The sequence below is a fragment of the Lepidochelys olivacea genome (assembly GCF_965140295.1).
Source record: "Lepidochelys olivacea isolate rLepOli2 genome assembly, chromosome: 2".
In the NCBI taxonomy this organism is placed as follows: Eukaryota; Metazoa; Chordata; order Testudines; family Cheloniidae; genus Lepidochelys; species Lepidochelys olivacea.
In genome coordinates, this window is record NC_140412.1 from 86,168,701 (window position 1) to 86,194,897 (window position 26,197).

Below are 26,197 nucleotides of genomic sequence, written 5' to 3' on the forward strand. Positions count from 1 at the left end.
AAAGATATTTTCCTAGATAAATATTCCCAATGATAAACTGGAAATACAATAAAAGATGATATTCTAAGATTCTGCCTCTCCTTGCATGGACTGAGGGAATGGCAGTCCCTGCTATAGATTTTAAATAGAAAGACCGATTTCTTTTTTCATAATATTTTTCAGCATAGATTTTTTTCTTAAAACAAACATTTCCCGCCCTCCCCCGCCCCAATTATGATTTGAAGTTAGCGTTTGTGATGGTTTTTGGATTGACAGGCCTGGAGACTAGGCCAAGATTTTCAGAGATAACTATCGACTTTGGGTGTCCAATTAGACTAGAAACTTTAAAGGAACCTGATTTTCAGGAAGTGTTGAACTTCCATTCTCTAAGACTTCCTTTAAGATGTCTTAAGTGGGCTCCCAAAAACTGAGGCAGCCAAAATTATTAGTCACTTCTGAAAATCTTGACCTGAAGTTCTCTATGCACTAAGCAGGCACAGCTGGAGAAGTGAGAAACCATGCTTCACCGGTCAATATTATCACCTGTAGGTGCCATGGTAGTTCAGCGTCCATGTACATTCAGTCCTTGCCTCTCTGCTGAGATTGCCAATAAGCTATGACCATCAAATTAATAACATAAAGCATTTTTATGAAGGCACAGGTAAGGAAAAGTCTTTTCAGCATAAATATTCTATATGTTAATTTCTAATGTATCTCAATCATGAATAGGTTAATTTACTTCTTCACAAAAAGTCATTATTGCCAACTCTCGTAATTGTATTGCAAGTCTCACAATATTGTTTTTTTAAGGGATTCTGGGATTTTCTAATTTCCTCCCTCAATATCACAATCTTCTGCCCATATCCATAATGGCCACCATCTCCCACTACTCAGCCAGACTAAAGCCACAGGCTACCCTCTGCAAGATGGTCACCATGTCCTAAGATTTGTAGATGACAATGACGCTTCCCTCAGCAAATATGGCCTTCGTCTCCTATTGTTTCTAATAGGGCTGAAGCCAGGTTCCTCTGAGGGAAGAAAGCAGCCCTTTAGTCAGCATGTAAGGGAGATGGGAGAATATGGAGATACCAGGAATGGGACTGTTTGGGGAGGAGGAACGGGGAGTGTGTTGAGGAAATAGTACAGGAAACTATGGGGAGTCAGAGAAAGGCCAGGGCAGGAGGCAGACTGAGGTTAAGTCTATACTACCTACTACTGTTGATGAGGTATGGTACATGTAGCTACACGCTGCAGTGAAAAACAGGCTGTGTTCACACTGCAGTGTGTAGCTACATGGGTCAGTGAAAGACTCTAGCAGCCTGGAGGTAGCGGAGAAAGGCTTCAGCAGCTCTCTGCCGTGAGAGCCTTTCACTGCGGGGAGGAAGAGGGTCTGGCAGGGGAAGGAAGTGGGGAAACACCATTGCTAGAGCCTTTTACTGCTGCCAGAGTCCTTCTCTGCTGCAGGGAAGGGCACCAGAGAAAGATGGTGAGCCTTCCCCTGCTGCCTCTTTGCCAGAGTTTTTTCCTGTGGCGGGGAAAGACTCCAGCAGGAGGGAGGCAGTAGGACACTATGCAGCTGAAAATAACAGTGTAGAGAGGGAGGCACCGCTTGGGCGAGCAGAGAGCTGTGTAGGCTATGTACTTGAGTACATACCCACAGCCTTCTCAGGCACGTCTTTACTTGCCTAAGCCATGCATCACTGGCTACACTACTATTTATACCCATGCTAGGGGGGCCTGCGCATATGTACGCGCCGTGCTCCCAAAAGAAGCATGCAGTGTAGACGTACCTTGAAAGGGGATGCAGCAGGAGAGCGTGAGAGGCAGGAGGCAGACAGAGAGGGTACAGGAGAATGTGGGGGGAAAAGGCAAACCGAAGGGGCAAAGAGGAGCGTAAGGGGCAGGAGGCAGACTGAAGGGTTGCAGGAGGCAACTGAGTGTGTTGCAGGAGAATGTGGCATGGCAGAAATGGTGAATATGAGGGGTTGTAGATGGTGAAGAGAAATGGAGGGAAATATAGGGGGTCAAGTGAATGTTGTGAGTAGGTGAGGTCTGGAGACCTGTGTGGGAGCACAGAGGAAGAGGAAGTAACCGGGGCAGCTGTCTAGCCTACCTCTTTAGGCTTATGATGAAATAAGTAAAAAGGATAACATTTAAATTAATATAATTAGGCTTCAGAGTGAACATCCACCTGCAATGATTAGAGACAGTTCATACCTCTCCACACTGCTAATTCAGGCTGTCTGCAATAGTGTCTGTCTGAATCTGCATTAGTTTACACTTGGTTCACAATCTGACAATAATCTCTGCAGCCATAAATTCTTTTGCACAGCTCCAGTGATGCAAAGTAGCCATAGAGCCCTGCCCCCCTTAATTAGCCAAAGTTAAGCCAGGTGTACCACTGCTCTATTGTGGGAGAAGTGCAAAGCAGCAATAGTGTACTGGGGAATCCAGCCCTTAATTGTGTTTAATGTAAACATAGATTCTGGAGTACAAGATGGCAATTGCCTCCTGCTCCTCACTCCCTTTCAAAGAAAGTATCTGCTTTCCAAGCTACTGTCAGCTAGCCCAGTTTGAACCCTACCCTTCGAAGACCATGGCTCTATTTTCAGGCCTAGCCTTCTAGCGGGTGGGAATACAGGAGAGGCACTAGGCTGGACTCAGACCTCATTTTCATTTGTTCTCATTTTCATTCTCTTCTTATTGCTCCACTGAAGAGTGAGTCCAGATTTACCATATGTAACTGAGAGCAAAATCTGGTCAAGTGTATTTAATCCCTGGTGGAGTGGAGGATGGTGAGGGAGAATCTTGCATCATTTAATAGTGATCATCCAGGCAAGGAGCCTCACTGACAGACTTAGAAGAGAATCCTCTTTAATCCTACTGGAGCAGAAGAAGAATGGCTATTGATATGAAGCTTTGAGAGAGGCACAACAAGGCAAAATGGGAGTTGGGAGGGGCTCCTCAATACTAAAACAAGACACAGGGTTCTGCAGGAAATTGTTCATGGTACCTGTTGTGTTCTCAGTAAAACAGATTTGTGTTATCTGCATCTGTCAAGCTCATTATAATTATAAAGATTTTTTTTTACATCATACAACATAATGTTTTTAATGAAGCAGCTGCTTTTGTGCACTTGTTTTGAAAAAGGTTGTTAGGTGGTGCAAAAGTCAGTTATCCAATTAAAGTTTTACATGATAGGCTCCATTTGCACTGACAAACTACAAAATATGATGTAGACAGATCTCTTCAGTTTTAGGTATTTATTTATTCTTTAATAAGCAAAATTCTTTCTTCACATTTTCTCACTTTATATTTCTTATTACTCCCCTCTTCCTGGAGTGGCCACCAACATATACAAACACACACGCAGACACACACACACAGAGTCCCCTTTTAGTTGTTCAGTCAGGATCCACAGATAGCAAGACAATTTTTTTTAAAAAGCATTCCTCTTCTAATGATAATTAATATCCTGGGACAGCAATCATGGGGGAAAGCAATTCCTTTAATATGGACAGCACCTCTTCCCCAGGCCCCTCAGGAGGTCTCTTGTGACTTCACCACAGTTTGTGTGTCTTAGGGCTTGTCTACACTTACAGCGCCGCATGGGTGCCGCTGTGCCACTATAGTGCTTAGTGCAGATGCTACTATGCCAACAGGAGAGCTTCTCCCATCAGCGTAGGTACTCCCCCTCCCCAAGAGGCCATAGCTATGTCAACAGGAGAAGCCCTCCCATTGACATAGCACTGTCTACACCAGGGGTAAAGGTTGGTATATCTATGCTGATCGACGTAGTTATACTGACGTAAGTTGGTAGTGTAGACCAAGCTCGAGTCAGATGCTGATATGCTTCTTCCTTAGTGTCTGTGCGAACTGAATGACTTTTTGAACTGCAGTTAACAGTCTGGCTTTCCAATATACAACAAATCCCACGTGTGAAAACATCAAGCTCTGCTTACCAGGACGATATATTGCCAGAGGCACCACATTTTAAAACTTTCAGGAGTACATCCTTCATGTTTTCCATATGAGCTGGTGTCACCAAACACAGACTCCGCTCAACATATAAAAGAGAATGGCCTAGTTTTGCTTGCCTTTGTTTTTATCTAAGAAGAACAATGCTATAGACTTGCCTAACAGACTGTTCTTGGCACTGGACTGAGTAAAGGCATCTGCCTTCAGAAGAAAAATGACTTGTCAACAGAATACAGCATCAGGTTAGAATTAAATAACTCAGAGGTTATGTCTACGCTTAAACTGCCACACTCACTACAGCAATGGGAGGGGTTCTCCCTCTTTTGCCATAGTTAATCCATCTTCCTGAGAGGCATTAACTAGGTCAATGGAAGAACTGGTCCGTCACTAGCGCTTCTGTCATCCACCCTAGTGCTGTCTACACCAGGAGTTAGGTGAGCTTAACTATGTCGCTCAAGGGTGTGGATTTTTCACACCCCTAAGCGATGTAGCTGGGTTGACCTAACTTCTTAGCGTAGACCTGTCCCAAAGAAATACAAATTAATTGCATGAAAAAGGCTGGAGATGGAAGGCATTGCCTTTGTGCCCAGAGCATACCTATACAAACTGCCTCAGCTAATATTTGTTTATTCCTGAAAGTAACGTCTGTCCTCCACCCATTTCTAAGATGTTCTATTCTTACAAACTACTATCTGTATCCAGAACCTCTCTGCTTATGTCAGTTAGAATTCCATACTGCATACATGACTGCATTACAGTAATACAAATAAATAATAATATAACAACAACAACAATAATGCAGGAGAGTTTCTACAGCTACGTGCAAAGTTTACAATGTCTTTACGCATACAGAGCATTCACAACTAGTTAAGTCTGGAAAAAAAAGCTTTCGTAAATTGCTGACTGTTAGAGTAAGGATCTAAAAACATGAACTCATGGACTTGCCTCTTCCCCTGCTTTTAGATTCAGTTCTTTCATGCTCGTTTGTGCCCTGCAGGCATAAGGTGTAATAATTACAACTTTGGAGAACAACAGATATCTGGCCTAAGTGCAGAAAACCATGAAACCGCAGACTGGATAAACCAGTCTGGGGCACAATACAGTGTCTGTTCTGAACAGCAACAGCAGGGCCAGTCGTTAGTATTCATCTCTCTGCTGCTTCTTTGTGTTCCTTTTGAGAAACATGTTTACATTTCTACTGCAAGAGGTTCCAAAGCATCTTACAGATGGCAACTCACAAAGGCACTTCTAATAATTTCAACTGGCTTCATTACGTACCTATTGGTTCTGTTGTTTCTTGTATTGTGCTTGTCTGCCAAGGTTATGGTGATGCTAATTAAACAAAGCAAGTTGTGGAAAAGGCTAGCAGATTCAATATCATTGACATGTGTGTCTTGTAATGGCAGGATCCCGAACCATATATCTTCAAGATTCATGTCATATATAGGTAATAGACTAACGGGGCTATCAGGATATGGAATCTTTTGTTTGTAACTATCTTTCTTCTACTCCTCTATTGTTGTTCTATGTTATTATGATCTTTTAGAATTGTTCAGTGAAACGTTTTCCACTGACAGAATAAGTGGGGACAGACAATGCTGCAGATCAGAACCAAGTCAATATGAATCCTAGCACCTTAGCTGAAGTACAGATGGAGATTTCTCACCTAAAGATCTAAGATTTGAGAAGTTTGACTTGCAACAGAGGAACAACAGACTACAAACATAAAACAATAAAATCCAATAATCTGCTGGCAGATTAATTTTTGGGTTAAAGCGACACAAGAAGGAACCCATGTAAGTTTGTTTTAATGTTAATGCAACAGCATCTAAGCTAAATTAGATACTAAGTGAAAAAGGCAGCATAGGAAGTATTGTGCTCCACAAACTCATAAAAGCCAGAGTAAAAAGAGGGCTCTCTTTCTTTTCTTCTCATAGCATTTAAAGCAATTGTAGAAGTCTTGGTCGATTTTTCACATTTTGCTGAAAACATTTTGCTCTGTAATTTAGCCTCTTAGAATATGTTATTGTTCTATTTTAGTAGGTTAAAACCCCCCAAACCAAAACTGAGATACTATTCCTTAATGTGAAAGAGTCTCTGTGTACATAGTAGATAAAATCTAATGTACTAGACAGAGCAGAAGTGTATCCAGGGGAAGAGGGCACCTTTCCCTGGCCTGGAAAGGTGGGAAGGCACTTATGTGGGTGTTTAACACCCCTGTTTTGCCCCAGGACAGTATTCTTGGTCAACCAACTATGATTATTTCACTGGCTGCATGTCTCTTTCTAATAAACCATTTATGACCGGCTTACGTCCAACGAACCAATGATAGTTATCAACTTAGAATGTGAATGAGAGGTATGGGAATGGCATACCATAGGGATAAAGATAGGGAGGGGATACCATGGAGGCCTAGATCGGGCTGGAGGGGACAATGTGAGGGTCGCAGAGATAGGGAATTACCATTGAGCAGTGGGACAGGTGAGGGCACTGCAGCTGAATCAGTCTAGAACAGTACTAGTGAGGATGTGGAACAACGCTTAAACCAATTCAGAATGGCTAGGGTGGGTGCACGGAATAGCTTGTGCTTCAATTGGTTCGATACAAGTAGTTGAAGCACAAACAATTCAAGTATTCGGTGTAGACAAAACCTTAGAGGTGGTCCCTTCAGGTGAAGATTGAGTCACAGGTGAACGGAAAGATCAGGAGAGGAGTAGAGAAAATGAAAGACCACAAAATAAGTCTCCATGAACCTGATCCAGCCTATAAAAATGAAGACAGCAAGGGTTTGAAATTTCCCCTTAAATGAGTGAGTCATCTGAGGATTGGGGGGATGTAGTTAGCAATGATGGGTGGGAAAGGGTGAGGGGTAGGTGAGTAACTGCAACCAGTTCATAAGGTTACACATGATCTTTGGACATGTGAAAAGGTGGACAAGGCATCTATATTTGAGCGACATTGCAGAGCTGGGGCTTGGGAGCCAGTATGAAAGAGTTATGATAATAAAGGGGAAAGAGGACACAGAGTTGAATAAAAAGCATAACAGATTTGGACCCAAGGCATTTTTGAATATGGACAACTTTGCAGAGATAATGATGAGGAAATTTATAAACACAGGTAGTGTAGGAAGAGAGCTGTGAGTAAAAGATGCATTAAAGGTCACATATAGTGGAGGCGAATGGAAGTCTGAGGCCTCTTCTACAGTTAAAAATTGGAACAACCTACATCACTCATGGCTGTGAAAAATTTCATGCCATGAGTAGTTAGGTGAATTGAATAGTTAGGTCAACCTAACTCTTGGGGTAGATGCAGCTATGTCAATGGAAGATTGTCTCTTGGAGAGATGGATTTATTACATCAAGGAGAAAAACCCCTTCAGTTGGTGTAGGAAGCAGCTGCACTATGGTGCTGCAGCTGTGACACTATAGTGTAGACACTACAAGAGGAGGAAGATGGAAGGGATAGAGCTATGTGTTGAGGATGCTCCCCTTCTGTAAAAGAAGCACTTCTGTTTTTTGAGACATTGAGATGGAGAAACTGAGACAAACCCTCCTGTTTCCTTGGTCCAGACACAGAAGGTGAAGAAGGAGGAGTCATTAAGGAAATAAAAAGACATGTAGAGATGAGTTTCATCAGCATGGAATGGTGGTGAAGATTGAGGGTAGCACGCAGTAAGATGACCAAGGGGAACAAAGTAGATAGAATGAAAGAGAGGGTTGAGAAATTATGGACCTTGTAGAATGCCATAGGGGAGGGCTCTTGATGTAGAGGGAGGCCAATTTTGTTGCTTCATGACATACGTTGATTTGGCTGGTGCAATTTTGTTGCTTCACAACATACGTTGATTAATGATTCGATTAATATATCTATCCTTTTAGAGTCAGTCTTCTACTGTATTTTTTCTTTCAGTGCCCTGGAAGATGATTTCTTTAACAGGTTTATTTCTTTGTCATGTATCCATCTGAAATGAGTTCTCTGTGTTTCTGCAGATGTTGTGGTTTGGGGCCAGGAAGAATGCACTCCATTTACAAGTCTATCCTTTAAGAGATATTCATTAAAAGTCCTCCCCTATGTTAACAAAAGGCATAGGAATCCAAATTGTGATGATAAGCCCTTTGTGTCTTGAGTGCACTCATTTTCTGACTATTAGGTTGCTGTCTTTTATCAGTCAGTTCATTTCTGGAAGTACATGATGGATTACTATTTGCCATTTTGCTCAAAACAGCAGCAGCTTCAACTTTATCAGCAAGAAATCCCAAAACACAGCTGTCCTTAGGTAATGCAGAAATAATGCTATCTCAGTATAGACCTTGACAGGCAAATCCTATCTCTTGATTTTGCTCTCTAGAACAATAAAAACAGCAACAGAAAGAATACTGCTTAAGTAAGGTATTTACTATCAGTGGTTGGCTTATTTTGGACACTTATTTCTTTTGTGCTTGGGGAGGAGTAGGGTGGCTGTCATCACCTATTTAAATGCGCTAATTTACTTAACACTAGAAAAGCAGTGGGGGGTGGAGGCTCAGGATGCGTATGTAAAGGAATGTCTTCCAGAAAGAGATGTTTTAACAGTTCATGAGGATCTTGCTTAGCAACAGCATAATAAGGTCACTACAGTTCAGATTTCCCCCCTGAAGTCCCCTTAACCTTTTAGAACCACAACAGAAATGCTCAGGTAGAAGATAATGACATGCTGGTCTATTTAACAATTATGTAGGTGATTTGGTTATCATCTTAGCAAATGTGCAACAGTCAAATATAGAAAATTAGTGCTAAATACTTTTCTGACCCACTCTCTACTACTGTCAATGGGCCAAATCCTGCAGACTGTAGGAAAGTGCCAGGCCCCAGCTGGAAGTGGTTCATAGAATCATAGACTATCAGGGTTGGAAGGGACCTCTGGAGGTCATCTAGTCCAACCACCTTCTCAAAGCAGGACCAAATATTTGCTGGTGGGAGGAGGTTCCCCATCATGGAGAGTCTGCACAGGGGAACTATTCTCCTACTGCCTGGAATGAAGCAGTTCTTCACAGTGCTCTGAAATTGTGGAAAAGCAGCATCACTTGCCCCATAACCTCAGCCGTGCAGAACACAATGCCATCCACAGCCTCAGAAACAACTCTGACATCATAATCAAAAAGGCTGACAAAGGAGGTGCTGTTGTCATCATGAATAGGTCGGAATATGAACAAGAGGCTGCTCGGCAGCTCTCCAACACGAGTTTCTACAAGCCATTACCCTATGATCCCACTGAGAGTTACCAAAAGCAACTACAGCATTTGCTCAAGAAACTTCCTGAAAAAGCACAAGATCAAATCCGCATAGACACACCCCTGGAACCCCGACCTGGGATATTCTATCTACTACCCAAGATCCATAAACCTGGAAATCCTGGGCGCCCCATCATCTCAGGCATTGGCACCCTGACAGCAGGATTGTCTGGCTATGTAGACTCCCTCCTCAGGCCCTACGCTACCAGCACTCCCAGCTACCTTCGAGACACCACTGACTTCCTAAGGAAACTTCAATCCATCGGTGATCTTCCTGATAACACCATCCTGGCCACTATGGATGTAGAAGCCCTCTACACCAACATTCCACACAAAGATGGACTACAAGCCGTCAGGAACACTATCCCCGATAATGTCACGGCTAACCTGGTGGCTGAACTTTGTGACTTTGTCCTTACCCATAACTATTTCACATTTGGGGACAATGTATACCTTCAGATCAGCGGCACTGCTATGGGTACCCGCATGGCCCCACAGTATGCCAACATTTTTATGGCTGATTTAGAACAACGCTTCCTCAGCTCTCGTCCCCTAAAGCCCCTACTCTACTTGCGCTATATTGATGACATCTTCATCATCTGGACCCATGGAAAAGAAGCCCTTGAGGAATTCCACCATGATTTCAACAATTTCCATCCCACCACCAACCTCAGCCTGGTCCAGTCCACACAAGAGATCCACTTCCTGGACACTACAGTGCTAATAAACAATGGTCACATAAACACCACCCTATACCGGAAACCTACTGACCGCTATTCCTACCTGCATGCCTCCAGCTTTCACCCTGACCACACCACACGATCCATCGTCTACAGCCAAGCTCTGCGATACAACCGCATTTGCTCCAACCCCTCAGACAGAGACAAACACCTACAAGATCTCTGTCAAGCTTTCTTACAACTACAATACCCACCTGCAGAAGTAAAGAAACAGATTGATAGAGCCAGAAGAGTTCCCAGAAGTTACCTACTACAGGACAGGCCTAACAAAGAAAATAACAGAACGCCACTAGCCGTCACCTTCAGCCCCCAACTAAAACCCCTCCAACGCATTATTAAGGATCTACAACCTATCCTAAAGGATGACCCAACACTCTCACAAATCTTGGGAGACAGGCCAGTCCTTGCCTACAGACAGCCCCGCAACCTGAAGCAAATACTCACCAACAACCACATTCCACACAACAGAACCACTAACCCAGGAACTTATCCTTGCAACAAAGCCCGTTGCCAATTGTGCCCACATATCTATTCAGGGGACACCATCACAGGGCCTAATAACATCAGCCACACTATCAGAGGCTTGTATACCTGCACATCCACCAATGTGATATATGCCATCATGTGCCAGCAATGCCCCTCTGCCATGTACATTGGTCAAACTGGACAGTCTCTACGTAAAAGAATAAATGGACACAAATCAGATGTCAAGAATTATAACATTCATAAACCAGTCGGAGAACACTTCAATCGCTCTGGTCACGCAATCACAGACATGAAGGTCGCTATCTTAAAACAAAAAAACTTCAAATCCAGACTCCAGCGAGAAACTGCTGAATTGGAATTCATTTGCAAATTGGATACTATTAATTTAGGCTTAAATAGAGACTGGGAGTGGCTAAGTCATTATGCAAGGTAGCCTATTTCCTCTTGTTTTTTTCTCCCCCCCCCCCCCAGATGTTCTGGTTTAACTTGGATTTAAACTTGGAGAGTGGTCAGTTTTGAAGGGGTTTTACCAGCAGGAGAGTGAGTTTGTGTGTGTATGGGGGTGGGGGGGATGTGAGAAAACCTGGATTTGTGCTGGAAATGGCCCACCTTAATTACGCACATTGTAGGGAGAATGGTCACTTTGGATGAGCTATTACCAGCAGGATAGTGAGTTTGTGTGTGTGGTTTTTGGGAGGGGGGTGAGGGGGTGAGAGAACCTGGATTTGTGCAGGAAATGGCCCAACTTTATTATCATGCACATTGTGTAAAGAGTTGTCACTTTGGATGGGCTATCACCAGCAGGAGAGTGTATCTGTGTGGGGGGTGGAAGGTGAGAAAACCTGGATTTGTGCTGGAAATGGCCCACCTGATGATCACTTTAGATAAGCTATTACCAGCTGGACAGTGGGGTGGGAGGAGGTATTTTTTCATATTCTCTGTGTATATATAAAGTCTGCTACAGTTTCCACGGCATGCATCCGATGAAGTGAGCTGTAGCTCACGAAAGCTCATGCTCAAATAAATTGGTTAGTTTCTAAGGTGCCACAAGTACTCCTTTTCTTTTTGCGAATACAGACTAACACGGCTGTTACTCTGAAACCAGTGCTCTTTAGGTTACTGCCCAGCGGCTTTTGGGCAGAGTGGCCCACGGAACCAACCAAAACTCCCCACTGAAAGGGGATCATAGGGACTGTGTCTGCCTCTGCAGCCGTGGCAGTAGAGCACCTCCGCTGGTGCTCCATGTCCTGAGAGGAAGGAGAAAATTCTGCCCCTCACCCAACCTTCATATGAAACCCACTGAGTCAGGTTTGTGCAGGGATCAGGATTTGCCCTACATGTTTGGTTGGTCATAGATTAAATGTACAAGGTAAAAGTCACTTTGGCAATTTCGCAGAGATGAAGTGCACTTCAGGCGGGGGGAGGGGGAAGCATAAATGCCAGAGGTGGGTTTCTTTATTTTTATTTCAAGCACTAATTTAATAAACAACTCTAGAAGAGATTCAGGTTTTATAAACTGACGTTTTACTTTAGGTGTCGCAAAACAATGGGTTACAAAAAATCTCAATGAAGGATAATTACTCAAAATTTTATGGCTCTCTGAAGTATATAATGTTTTTCATTTAACTCTCCTACCATTCCTGAAAAATCAGCGAGACACAACACTGAATCATACTCAACTTTCCAGCACAGCAACCCAACAACAGCCAATCCAGGAGGTGAATTTTATCATGATTGCAGGCACTCATGCACTTCAGCTCCATCCCCTGCTTAACCTATTTATTAGAGAGACCAAGGCAGGTGAGATAATATCTTTTACTGGACCAACTTCTGTCTCTCTCACCACCTTGTCTCTCTAATATCCTGGGATTGACATGGCTACAACGACACTGCATATTACCTATCTGTTGTCCTCTTGTGAACAAGTAGGGGGATGAAATGTACAAGAAGCCAGCTCCTTGCTTGTACTCATGTACCCACAAACGTCAAGATGGTGCATTTAATTCTAGACTACCAGCTTCAAAACTAGCAATACATATTGTCACTGTATTGGTCAACAGAGCAATAACACAGTATTATTTTTAAAGTGGTTTACAGATATTACTTTATAATTAATCCTCACAGTATAGGCAAGAAAATATTACTATCCATCTTTTACAGATAGGGAAACTGAGGCAGACAAATTAATTGACTTGTCAAAATCCCTCCAGAGATCAGTCTCAAATCCAACATTTGAACACAGGCCAGCCTAATTCCCAGTCCTGAGTTCAGACCACGACCACACATCTCTGCTCAGCTGCCATTCACCTATGATTTCAGACTACAGTGTTTTACTGAGAGAGATAATATCAACAGAAATGGTCTCCTATGGCAAGATTCATATTATTTTTAAGTGAGATTTTGTTTGTTTATTCTTTTAGAAAAGATTTTGAAAATGTTTTTATACCTTTTAAAATATGACATTCCTAATGAACATGCATCACTTTTAATGTAATTGTAAAACAGGAACATAATGAATTGTGGAAACATGTACATGCTTTACCTTCAGGGACCTTTGTTCATATCTACTTTTTAAAATACGAAATGTTATAAAAACTCAAAAGGATGCTGTTTGCGTGCCAGGCTCTTGGATATTTGGTCTCACTGGTGTAATTTTGCTTTGAGATATTTTTATTAAGGCATGAAAGGGAATATTGTACATGTGCATTCAGAAGATCAAATGAATGTTTACTCACCACTTCTCCTCCTCTACTTGAACACCTATGGATTGGAACTTACTGGTTGCTTTATTTTCACCTGGTTTGGTGGATTCTTCAGCGTCATCAACCTGAAGAAATAACCAGATATAAATAGAAGGTATTTTTAAGAAAGATAGTAAGGCAGCTGAATCACTTTACTTATTATTGTCTTAATTACCAAGGACATACACACATGGCTGGTACCATAACTACATTCATCTACTCAGATAGTTTGTGTGCCAAATGGTATGCACATTTATAATGTTATTCAAATAACAGTATTTTGTGCTAATTTTTTTTATGAAGTCAATGATGGACTCTCAAAATGCAGATGAAGTTTATCCAGTGTATTACAGATGCTGGTTATTCTACAACACACTTTAATTAACGTGAATGTGAAGTGATGTTAAAATTAAATTTTTAAAGGAATTTGTTTTATTTAAATGTTAGGGTTCTGGAACTGACTATTATAGATACAAGATTTAAAAGACAATTAAGGTTACTTACTTGTAACCCAAGTTCTTTGAGATGACGCTGCACCAGTCAGTGCATTACCCAGAAATGGGAATATGCAGAGCACTCAAAGAACTATCAACTGCTCTTTATTGATGGTGTTATTTTGTTGCTTTCCATATTCATGCATGCAGATATTCAGTGACTTCATATGACTTTTCTAATTTAGCTAGGCTTGCTTTACAAAGTAAATTGAAGTTAAAATTCAATCACAGGAGATTTTCCATTGACCCAGCAGGATTGTAAACTCTTATGGGATTGGGCAGCGAACATCTTTCTCTGTAAAAAGAAAAGGAGTACTTGTGGCACCTTAGAGACTAACCAATTAATTTGAGCATAAGCTTTCGTGAGCTACAGCTCACTTCATCGGATGCATAAGCTCAAATAAATTGGTTAGTCTCTAAGGTGCCACAAGTACTCCTTTTCTTTTTGCGAATACAGACTAACACGGCTGTTACTCTGAAACCTATCTTTCTCTGTGTGTCTTCTCATGTTGAGAAGAATCTTCCTCTGGAATTAGTGCCACTGTAATTAGTGGGATTACTCACGATGTAAAGGACTGCTCAGTGTGCACAAATATATGTAATAGAAATTCTACTGTCTACATCAGGACTGCTGATATTTCATAGCTCTGCTTCAGAGGTCTGGTTAACAACAGCAAGAAAAACAACAACAAAATTAAAGAGACCTGCCACAAAAATGTTTCCTTCTTTCTGACAATGGTTGAATTTCCCTCTAAAGTTACTATTATTTGAGATTTGGGTGAGTAGTAGACCTGGATCAGTGAAAGATTTAAGGTGCAGTATCTCGCAAAACGTTTAAGGGAGCAACTCAACACTGTTGCTTGAGACAGACAAATTCACTGGACACTGTTATGGTTTACAAGTAACTAACATTCCCGCCGTATTTTCAATATGCCTTTCACACTTTGTATAAGGAATATAATTACTTGCAATCAGTTTAGGTCAATATTTTAGGGGAAAATTTCAAAGGCACAAACAACAACTGCCAGTTGTGCCTTTGAAAATTTCCCCTTAATGGCTACTGCAACACAGTGTTAAGTTCAAACGGATTTTACTTACAGCAACAGTCATTTTAAGAATGGATTGAGAGACCCCTAGACAGCCGTTTTAGATTAAGGATTGACAATACTGTTGTCAATTCAGGTTTCCTCCAATGTGATCCGCACAGATTTTTTTTTTTATTCCAAGAATTTTACTTCTAGCTTTGTAATTTTTTCCCCTGTAGGATGTTCTTTGTCAGCAGTAAAGTTGTTCCTTGAAATGAGGGACACAGGGCTAGATTGTGCCATTGCTTTATGTGATGTTATTGACATAATCTGGGACTTTATAGATCATTGTTGCAACCAAGGTCCTGTAGTGGCACCAAATCTTCTATAAAGGGGGTCAAATAAGGTGTCGAAGACAAGGTTATGATTTGCTGGTTATGATTATGCTGTCTATATGTATGTATTATTTTTGTAGTTAAAGTTATAAATATTGGCTCTATACTGTCTGTATTTCAAATTTATGCTATGCTTCTGGGTAACACCCCAGACAAGTTGGTGTCACTGTGCCTAGCCTTCTTGATGGCCCATTAAGGACCATCAGCTATACAACTGACCCATTGAGAGAAGGCAGATATGCCTTGTGACTCAGCAAAGTATGCAGGGACTTCCCCATGTGACTCCAAACTACATTTTGCTGTAATTTTCCACAGTAAGAACAAAGAGGTGTCCTTACACCTGGAAAAGACTATAAAAGGCTGATGCCTCATCTTGTCTTCATCTCCATCTTGTCTTCAATCCTGCTTCATACCTCTGGAGGAACTTTGCTACATTGAAGCTTTGAACCAAGGACTGAAAGACCCATCCCAGCTGTGGATGTACTCCAGAGACTTGATTTGAACCTGCAGTTTAGTCTATCACTGCTGCTAGCCTGAACCAAAAACTTTGCCATTACTGTATGTAATTGATTCCATTTAACCAACTCATGCTTTCATCTATATCTTTTTCCTTTTATAAATAAACCTTTAGATTTTAAATTCTAAAGGATTGGCAACAGCGTGAGTTGTGGGTAAGATCTGATTTGTATATTGACCTGGGTCTGGGGATTGGTCCTTTGGGATCAAGAAAACCTTTTTTCTTTTACTGGGGTATTGGTTTTCATAACCATTTGTCCCCATAACAAGTGGCACTGGTGGTGATACTGGGAAACTGAAGTGTCTAAGGGAATTGCTTGTGTGACTTGTGGTTAGCCAGTGGGGCAAGACCAAAGTCTGCTCTGTTTGGCTGGTTTGGTTTGCCTTAAAGGTGGAAAAATCCCAGACTTGGGCTGTAACTGCCCTGCTTGAAGCAATTTGTCCTAAATTGGCACTCTCAGTTGGGTCCCGCCAGAACCAGCATCATTACACCTTATATGACTGATTAGGAAAGTAAGAAGAATTAAGGGCTCCCCAGCTTGCTCAGCCTATCTGGATCTTGGTTTCAAGTCTAGTGCTGAGCACAGGCCCAGATATCTGGATACTTCCTCCTACAAGCAAGTGGGTAGGGAGGAACTAAGGGTACAAGGAAAGCAATTAGCTGCATCCTTTCAAGGGCTGCAGAAATTTAAGGCTGGTCTACACCTCCGCGGTAAATTGATCTAACCTACGCAACTTCAGTTACGTGAATAATGTAACCGAAGTCAACGTAGTTAGATCCACTTACCACGGTGGCTACACTGCACTGTGTCGATGGGAGAAGATCTCCTGTCGACTTCTCTTATGCTTCTTGGGGAGGTGGAGTACACAAATGGATGGGAGAGTGCTCTCCCATCGATTTAGCGTGTCTCCACCAGACCCGCTAAATTGACACTCACTGCATCGATTGCAGCTGTGCTGCTCTACCGGTAAGTGTAGACATGTCCTTACTCTCCACACCCCTGAGTGTACAGACCCGGTGGGCTAGAACCTAGGTGTCCAGGGTTCCAGGTGACTGACACTTCCATGCCACCACCTGGCAGCCACAGCACAGCCAAGATCACTGCACTGTAAATCCTGGGAGACGAGGCACCACAGGATGTGCCAGCCATGGAAAACCTGAATGGTAGCACCCCCTGTGATGATGATTGGTTCAGGCGCTACTATTTAAGCATGGAGGGAGTCCCAGGAAGCTGTGTGCAACAAGGCCAATCCCTGACCTGTTGCTGGTACAGACCCTGCTTTGTTCCTGCTTCACTGCTGTCTTCTTCTTGTCCCTGTTTCCTCGCCTTGTCCCAGACCTGTCCCAGCCTTGCTCCTGCCTTGAACCCAGCTCTGCTCTTGCCTTCCTTCACTCCAAGTAATCTGGTTCCAATTCCTGGTTCTGACTCGGGTTTGAATTCGGTCTCTGAGTCTGGTTCCAATCCTCGATTCTGTTTCCCAGTCCCTGATTCCTGCTTTGACCACTAGGCCTGACTGCCCATAACCCAGTTTGTAATAGATTGCACAGACTGTCTCTGATCAGATGATGCCCCAGTAGTAAGATGGAAGGGATGGGCCTCCTTCTGCCTAGCACACCACACAGGGCACCAGATCCACAGAAGCAGGTCGTCTGTCTCCAGACCGAGGTTCATGCTCTGTGGGCTCAGGTGATGCAACTTTTAGCAGAAAACCAAGCCCTCTGTGAATTAGTGGGTTGCTTGCAAGAGAAGAATGTTACACTCCAGGCATGAATGGTGGCTCAACCACTCAAACAGGGGCCTTGACTCAAATGCCTTGATGGAAACCGCCAAAAATTCAAGGGATTCCTTAACCAGTGCCATCTACTTTTTATGTGTCATCCCCACCAAGCAGGCCAAGATCGGACTAGTAATCAGTTTGTTGACTGGTGAGGCACTGGACTGGGTCTCTCCCTTGTTCAAGTGAAATAGTCCAACAATGCTGGACTGGAACACCTTCCTTTGGTCTTTTTCTGTGATTTTTGGTGATCTCCCATCACAGGTGGCTAACTGAAGACACCCTGATAAGGCTCCAACAAGGACAGGGGCCGGCTGCCCCGTATGCTGAACACTTTTGACAGTTTACAGTGGACGCCAAGTGGAACGAGGTGGTCCAGCTGCACCAATTTTGATTAGGACTCAGCAAGGAGGTTAAGGACAAGCTAGCCACATGCCAACTCCTGCAAACCTGGATGCCTTTATAACCTATCCTTCCCTGTTGACAATCAGTTGTGCAAGTTGAGAGAAGAAAAGAGGGGAGTTATGCCATCACCTTGACCATGTCCTGAGACAATATCCCTGGGCTCAACTTCCTGGACCCACGCAGGTTGGCCTTGACACACTGGCACTTAACCACCAACCAAAAGGAAAAGGACATTGGTGCAACAACCTATGTTTCTACTGTGGCAAGCCAGGGCATACACATGCTTTGTACCCATTGCAGATGCCAACCAGGAGATAATTGGGAAATGAATGTGCCCAGGCCCTGTCGGGGACCAGGCATGGGTACAAATGTGAAACTATACTTTGGAATGATCCCCCAGTTCCCGATGGGATCCCATCCAGGCTCACTTGGGTCCTTGCTGCATCTTCAAGTGCAGATCCAGCTACGCATTCCAGGCAAGGCCCTGTGGATCCCACCACAGTCTGTGCTCATCGATAGTGATGCAACTGACAACCGTGTGGATCGAAGACTCTCCAGGCCCTGTGAATCCCCATCCAGCAGAAGCCTAGACCAGATTTCATGGAAACTACAGCTGGAACCTTCTTATCCTTGGGGCCGATGACTCAGGAGACCGTGCCCCTGCACACTGTAATCAAGGGCCACTGAGAGGTGATACAGTTCAATGTGATTAGTTCCCCACACTTCCTCATAATCCTTGGGGGGGTCACCTGGTTGGCATGGCACAACCCCCACAGTCTCTGTCAGGAACAGAAATTAAGCATATTTTCTGAGCATTGCCAACGGATCTGCCTATGCATCGGCAGCAATGAATTGTTGGATCTGGGAGACCATCCCAGGCAGCATCAATCCCTCCCTTGAACGAATCCCAGATTGCGGCAGCTGGCAAGTGGGGACCACCCCAGCTTCGGCCTCACACATTCCTGATAAATACCAATATTATGATGACATTTTTCAAAAAAGAAATGTAGACACACTACCTCTGTACTGGGATTATAACTGCCCCATTGACCAGAAGCCCAGGGTGAAGGTCCGTTATGACTGAATTTACGCAATGTGTTGATTACTGCGTGTTGAACCAAAACCGATGTTCCCAGATAATCTCAGATCTATTGGATCATGAGCAATCTGTATGGATTATTCACCACACTGGACCTAGTGCATATCCAGATGGGTACAAGTGGAAGACCACCTTCTGGACTCGTTATGGCACTTTGAATACTTGGTAGTGCCATTCAGAATAACTAATGCATCTGCAACCTTTGAACACTTTGTTAATAATGACAGGTTTCAGAGTAGCAGCTGTGTTAGTCTGTATCCACAAAAAGAAATGGAGTACTTGTGGCACCTTAGAGACTAACAAATTTATTTGAGCGTAAGCTTTGATGCAGCCAATGCGTCCGATGAAGTGAGCTGTCGCTTATGCTCAAATAAATTTGTTAGTCTCTAAGGTGCCACAAGTACTCCCTTTCTTTTCGTTAATAATGTGTTCAGAGAAATTCTGGACCAATATGTAGTAGTCTACCTCAACAATATGCTAGACTTTTCAGAAAACCATGAGCAACACAAATGCCACGTTAGGTCTGTCCTGGAGACACTTCAACAGCATGGCCTGTATGCAAAATTAGAGAATATACCTTTGACCAAACTTCTGGAGTTTTTGGGGTACATCCTTGCCCCAGAAGGCTTTAGAATGGACCCCCCAGACTGATCAAGAATCAGGACCAAGAGGCAACATTTCATGCAGGACAGAATAATTTATGTTGATGATTGCATATACGTTCTGCAGTTGGAGGTCCTGTAACTGTATCACAATAACCCCCCTAGCAGGCCATTTTGGGTGCCTCAAAACCCATTGTCCAGCCTCCTGCTTATTTTGGTGGCCCTGAATGTGGGCTAACATTGGAGCTTATATTCACTCTTGCGACCTGTGTACCCATACTAAGGTACACACACTAAGCTGCTTGGCACCCCTGTGACAGCAGAAACCCCATCCATGCCCTGGGCTGCTGTCACCATGGACGTCATTGTAGAACCCCCTGAATCCAACAGCTACATGGCAGTATCAATGGACCAAGATGGCACATTTTGTCCTCTGTGACCACTTGCCCTCAGGAACTTGCTGCTCAGTTCCTAGTAGTGCATATCATTCGCCTCCATGGGTTTCCTGATTGCATCAAATCAGATCAAGGACCACAGTGCAAGGCCCTCCGGTTACTAAATGTCCACTCCTCTGTGTATCATCCCCAGATGACTGGCCAGACAGAGAAGGTGAATCGAGTATAAAGCTCATGCTCAAATAAATTGGTTAGTCTCTAAGGTGCCACAAGTATTCCTTTTCTTTTTGCGAATACAGACTAACACGGCTGTTACTCTGAAACCTAGCAATATCTATGATGTTTAGTTAACTATCACCAAGAGGACTGGTCCACCTCCTGCCTCTATGATGAATTTGCATACAACACCGACCATGCCTCCACTGGGCAAAGCCCCTCTTTTTGCAATTACAGGTGTGATGGATTGACAATATCCTGTAAAATCCTGAACTTTATAGAATTAAGTTAAACTTTACTAAATGAAGTTAAAACTTACTGAACTAGGGTTAATATCTTTGGAGTTCACTGTATGACAAATGCAAATGTTTATGTACTATTGTAAGATTGTATGGAACTTCTTTAGAACGAAAACAAGATTAATGCAATTTCTGGAAGTTCAAAGGTCGTTTTGGAACAATATGGGTGAATATGGGATTTTCCTTAGGAAATACCTTGAGATGAAAGGAATGCAAATTCTCTCCCTGTGGAGCAAAACTTTTGCTAAGTTATGGCCTGGGGAGAGAGACCCTTTGTAAACTAACTGCTTCTGGAAACTCCAGTTCAAAGACCCCTGAACTGTACAAAAAAGGAAACTGAACATGTTATGAGTGTGCCTGTTCTGAGCTGGAGTTATGATGAACTTTTAACCACAAGGAATTCCCTAGGGTGGGGTATTAAAAGAGTGCACTTGCCAGAGACCATGTGAGAGTTGGAATGGTCTCTGGTAAGTTTATTAGAATGGGTTTAGGTCCTTCTATTTTTTTAATATGTTTTCTCTGTAACGCTTTGTACCTTAAGAATAAAGTAGGCTTGCCTAGAAAGAGCTGTGGGGTAACTTACAGCTGTAGCAGCTGCACTGTTATTCATCTCTCAAGAGAAAGCACACAGGTATCCTTGGGCAACCTGTCTTTGAGGGGAATTGTACAGAGAAGACAAGGTAACTATCCAGCCTGGATATACCTGGGTCAGAAGAGAGACACTGTCTCTATCCAAGAGAGGCAACAGATGGGGATCTGAAAGCCAAGAGTGGGTACTCTTGCTGAACCCCTGAGAGGACATACAGGTGCAGTTTCCCTAAACTGTGCCAGTGGTTTCCACCTCCAATTCTACCCCGTGCTACTGACAGCCTCCCTGAAGCTGGAAGGGGCAGACTTGGTTCGGCAGATTCACCACTGTCAGAAAGATGTAAAGGGCCTTGAGGATGCTAAGGAGGCCTAAAATGGCACACAAACCACCAAAGACAGGAAGCACCAACCTTTCCAGTAGGCCAAAAGGTTTGGCTATCTTTCAAAAATCTCTACACAAACAGGCCATCTCACAAACTAGACCATCAATTCCTCAGACCGTATCAAATTTGTCAGAAAATCAATCCTGTTACTTACAAGCTCCATTTACCTAGGTCTCTCAGCCTGCACCCTGTCTTTCATATTTCCCTCCTAAAGCCATACATTGAAAACCCATTCCCCAACCAGACGCAGCCACCGTCCTGCCAGTTCCAGTTCAAGACCATGAAGAATGTGAATTCCATGCCATATTGGATTCCAGATTGAAATTAGGCAGGCTGCGGTACCTCATAGAATGGGACAGCTATGGTCCCAAAGAACAGTCCTGGGAGCTTGCCACACCCCTGAACAGGTTGAGAATTTTCACAGGAAACACCCAGATAAGCCTGGCCTAGCATCAATGACCCAGGGAACCCGAAGGGGGAATGATGTAAAGATCTGGTGAGCTAAAGCCTGAGTGTGCAGGGCTCTGGGTGACTGATGCTTCCATGCTGCCACCCGGCAGCCATGGCAGAGCCATGAGCAATATGCTGTAAACCCTGGGAGATGAGGCACCACTGCAAGTACTGCCCATGGCGGACCCAATTGGTAGCAACCCCTATGGCTGCTGATCAGTCCATATGCACTATTTGAGCATGGAGGGAGTTCCAGGAAGCTGTTTGTACAACAAGGCAAATCCCAGGCCTGCTGCTAAGATAGACCCTGCCTTATTCTTGCTTGCTTCCATGTCTTGTTCCTAGTCCCTGTTTCCTCTCTTTATTCCAGCCCTGTCCCAGCCTTTCTCCTGTGTCGGCTCCAACTCTGCTCCTGCCTTCCCTGATTCCAAGTACCCCAGTTCTGACTCAGGTTTGACGCATGGCTTGGGCATTTGACCTCTGACTCTGTTTTTGACTCTAGTTTGATCCTTCGTTCTGGCATCTGTTCTGATTCTGACCCTTGGTTCCGTTTCCTGGGCCCTGACTCCAGCTCTGACCTCTAGGACTGATCACTTACACCCTGGTTCCTCACAGTAAGCACCCCAATATAGACGCGGCTAGGGGAGGTGGTTTACCTACATCAAGGCAACTTGGGTGAGTGTTCTGCAGAAAAGGACCTAGGGGTTACAGTGGACGAGAAGCTGGATATGAGTCAACAGTGTGCCCTTGTTGCCAAGAAGGCCAATGGCATTTTGGGATGTATAAGTAGGGGCATTGCCAGCAGATCGAGGGAGGTGATCGTTCCCCTCTATTCGACACTGGTGAGGCCTCATCTGGAGTACTGGTGTCCAGTTTTGGGCCCCATACTACAAGAAGGATGTGGAAAAATTGGGAAGAGTCCAGCGGAGGGCAACAAAAATGATTAGGGGACTGGAACACATGAGTTATGAGGAGAGGCTGAGGGAACTGGGGATGTTTAGTCTACGGAAGAAAAGAATGAGGGGGGATTTGATAGCTGCTTTCAACTACCTGAAAGGGGATTCCAAAGAGGATGGCTCTAGACTGTTCTCAGTGGTAGCAGATGACAGAACAAGGAGTAATGGTCTCAAGTTGCAGTGGGAGAGATTTAGGTTGGATATTAGGAAAACCTTTTTCACTAGGAGGGTGGTGAAACACTGGAATGCGTTACCTAGGGAGGTGGTGGAAGCTCCTTCCTTAGAAGTTTTTAAGGTCAGGCTTGACAAAGCCCTGGCTGGGATGATTTAATTGAGGATCGGTCCTGCTTTGAGCAGGGGGTTGGACTAGATGACCTCCTGAGGTCCCTTCCAACCCTGATATTCTATGATTCTATGATTGATTGATTCATGAAATGGTAGAGTTCATGATTCTAAGGAATGGTAGGAGGGAGTACAGCACAATAAAGACAATGGATTTCAGGAAGGCAGACTTTAGCAAACTCAGGGAGTTGGTAGGTAAAATCCCATGGGAAGCAAGTCTAACGGGAAAAACAATTGAAGACAGTTTGCAGTTTTTCAAAGAGACATTATTAAGGGCATTAGGAGCAAACTATCCCACGCCGTAGAAAAGATCGGAAGTATGGCAAGAGACCACCCTGGAGATCTTCAATGATCTAAAACTCAAAAAAGAGTCCGACAAAAAATGGAAACTGTCAAATTAAAAAGGATGAATATAAACAAATAACACAAGTATGTAGGGACAAAATTAGAAAAGCCAAGACACAAAACGAGATTAAACTAGCTAGGGACATAAAAGGAAACAAGAAAACATTCTACGAACACATTAGAAGCAAGAGGAAGACCAAGGACAGAATAAACCCATTACTCAATGAGGGGGGAAAGACAATAACAGAAAATGTGGAAATGGCAGAGGTGCTTAAAGACTTCTTTGTTTCAGTTTTCACCAAGAAGTGAATGTCAATGAAAATGAGGTAGGATCAGAGTCTAAAATAGGGAAGGAACAAATCAAAAATTACTTAGACAAGTTAAAGATCTTCAAATCACAAGGGCCTGATGAAATGCATCCTAGAATACTCAAGGAGGTGACTGAGGAGATATCTGAGCCATTAGCACTTATCTTTGAAAAGTCATGGAAGACATTCCAGAAGACTGGAAAAGGGCAAATATAGTGCCCATCCATAAAAAGGGAAATAAGGACAACCCGGGAAATTACAGACCAATCAGCTTAACATCTGTACCCGGAAAGATAATGGAGCAAATAATTAAGAAATCAATTTGCAAACACCTAGAAGATAATAAGGTGATAAATAACAGTCGGCATGGATTTGTGAAGAACAAATCGTGTCAAACCAACTTGATAGCTTTCTTTGACAGGGTAACAAGCCTTGTGGATAGGGGGGAAGTGGTAGATGTGGTATATCTTGACTTTTGTAAGGCTTTTGATACTGTCTCGCATGACCTTCTCATAAACAAACTAGGGAAATACAACCTAGATGGAGCTACTATAATGTAGGTGCATAACTAGTTGGAAAATTGTTCCCAAAGAGTAGTTATCAGTGGTTCACAGTCATGTTGGAAGGGCATAACGAGTGAGGTCCCGCAGGGATCGGTTCTGGGTCTGGTTCTTTTCAATATCTTCATCAATGATTTACATAATGGCATAGAGAATATACTTATAAAGTTTGAGGATGATACCAAGCTGGGAGGGGTTGCAAGTGCTTTGGAGGATCGGATTAAAATTCAAGATGACCTGGACAAACTGGAGAAATTGTCTGAAGTACATAGGATGAAATTCAATAAGGACAAATGCCAAGTACTCCACTTAGGAAGGAGCAATCAGTTGCACACATGCAAAATAGGAAATGACTGCTGGAAGGAGTACAGCGGAAAGGGATCTGAGGGTCATAGTGGATCACAAGCTAAATCTGAGTCAACAGTGTAACACTGTTGCAAAAAAAGCAAACATCATTCTGGGATGTATTATCAGGAGTATTGTAAACAAGATACGAGATGTAATTCTTTCGCTCTACTCCGCGCTGATTAGGCCTCAACTGGAGTATTGTTCCAATTCTGGGTGCCACATTTCAGGAAAGATGTGGACAAATTGGAGAAAGTCCAGGGAAGAGCAACAAAAATGATTAAAGGTCTAGAAAACATGACCTATGAGGGAAGATTGAAAAAATTGCGTTTGTTTAGTCTGGAGAAGAGAAGACTGAGGGGGGACATGATAACAGTCTTCAAGTACATAAAAGGTTGTTACAAGGAGGAAGGAGAAAAATTGTTCTTCTTAACCTCTGAGGATAGGACAAGAAGCAATGGGCTTAAATTGCAGCAAGGGAGTTTAGGTTGGACATTAGGAAAAACGTCCTAACTGTCAGAGTGGTTAAGCACTGGAATAAATTGCTTAGGGAGGTGGTGGAATCTCCATCATTGGGGATTTTTAAGAGCAGGTTGGACAAACACCTGTCAGGGATGGTCTAGATAATATTTAGTCCTGTCTTGAGTGCAGGTGACTGGAGTAGATGTCCTCTCGAGGTCCTTTCCAGTTCTATGATTCTATGATTTCTATGATCAACAGAAAAACCTTTTCTGTCACTGTAGGAAGCGTATACACTATGGCACTACAGTGGCATAGCTTCAATGCTGAACGTGTGCCACTGTACCACCAGAAGTGTAGACACGGTTTCAGTCATAATTCAATCCAGGGGCTGCTTCCAATTCCACACCACATGCAGCCTAAAGTCTCAGCCTAGTCCATAGTAATTAGATAAACCTAATAAGACCAACATAGTGGAAATCTGTGAGAGACCATTCATGTGCAAACTTCATCTTTGGGAAAAGACTAACCACTTTTTCCTGGGGGAGGAGGGTTGGTCAGTTTGAGGACACTGCCCTATTTGCTTGAGATTCATTTTCCCTGCAAAAACCAAAGCTGAGTCTTAGTCTGGATTGGAGTCAACTATCTTGTTCTAACAGCATGAATGAGCAAGTAGATAGTAAGTAATTATGAGTATGTCATACTTCTACAGTAATTATTTAAGGGATGCATGAGAGAGATTAATAAAAAAAGTTAGATCAAATCTAAAATGGAAATGTATAGTTTATTTACATTTACCTTTTCCCTAAGCCTCAGCTGAGTGTGGTTGGATAGTTTTCTTGTTTCATTTCAGTAGAGGTAATGAAGTTTAATTTATTTTAAACAAGGGCTAATCAGAAGGATCTTATCCTGTGCTCTTGTGGCTGAGATAACAGCTAAGTAGAACAATGCTGCCTCATTCAAATGACTAACAGTTGTTTCCAAATGCATGAATAAGCAGTGACAATTCAGCTAAGCTGCCTGAAAATATTTTTCTGGTGATAGT

At 43.1% G+C, this 26,197-nt stretch overlaps 1 protein-coding gene across 1 annotated transcript in view; it reads right to left on the reverse strand.

Moving 5' to 3' along the window:
* The window catches only part of DLGAP1 (DLG associated protein 1), a 642,070-nt gene that overhangs the window by 15,909 nt on the left and 599,964 nt on the right, over positions 1 to 26,197 (reverse strand). The window contains exon 8 of the mRNA XM_084618849.1: positions 13,189 to 13,280. Within this exon, the coding sequence (XP_084474975.1) occupies positions 13,189 to 13,280 (92 nt within the window). The remainder of the gene's footprint in view (positions 1 to 13,188; positions 13,281 to 26,197) is intronic.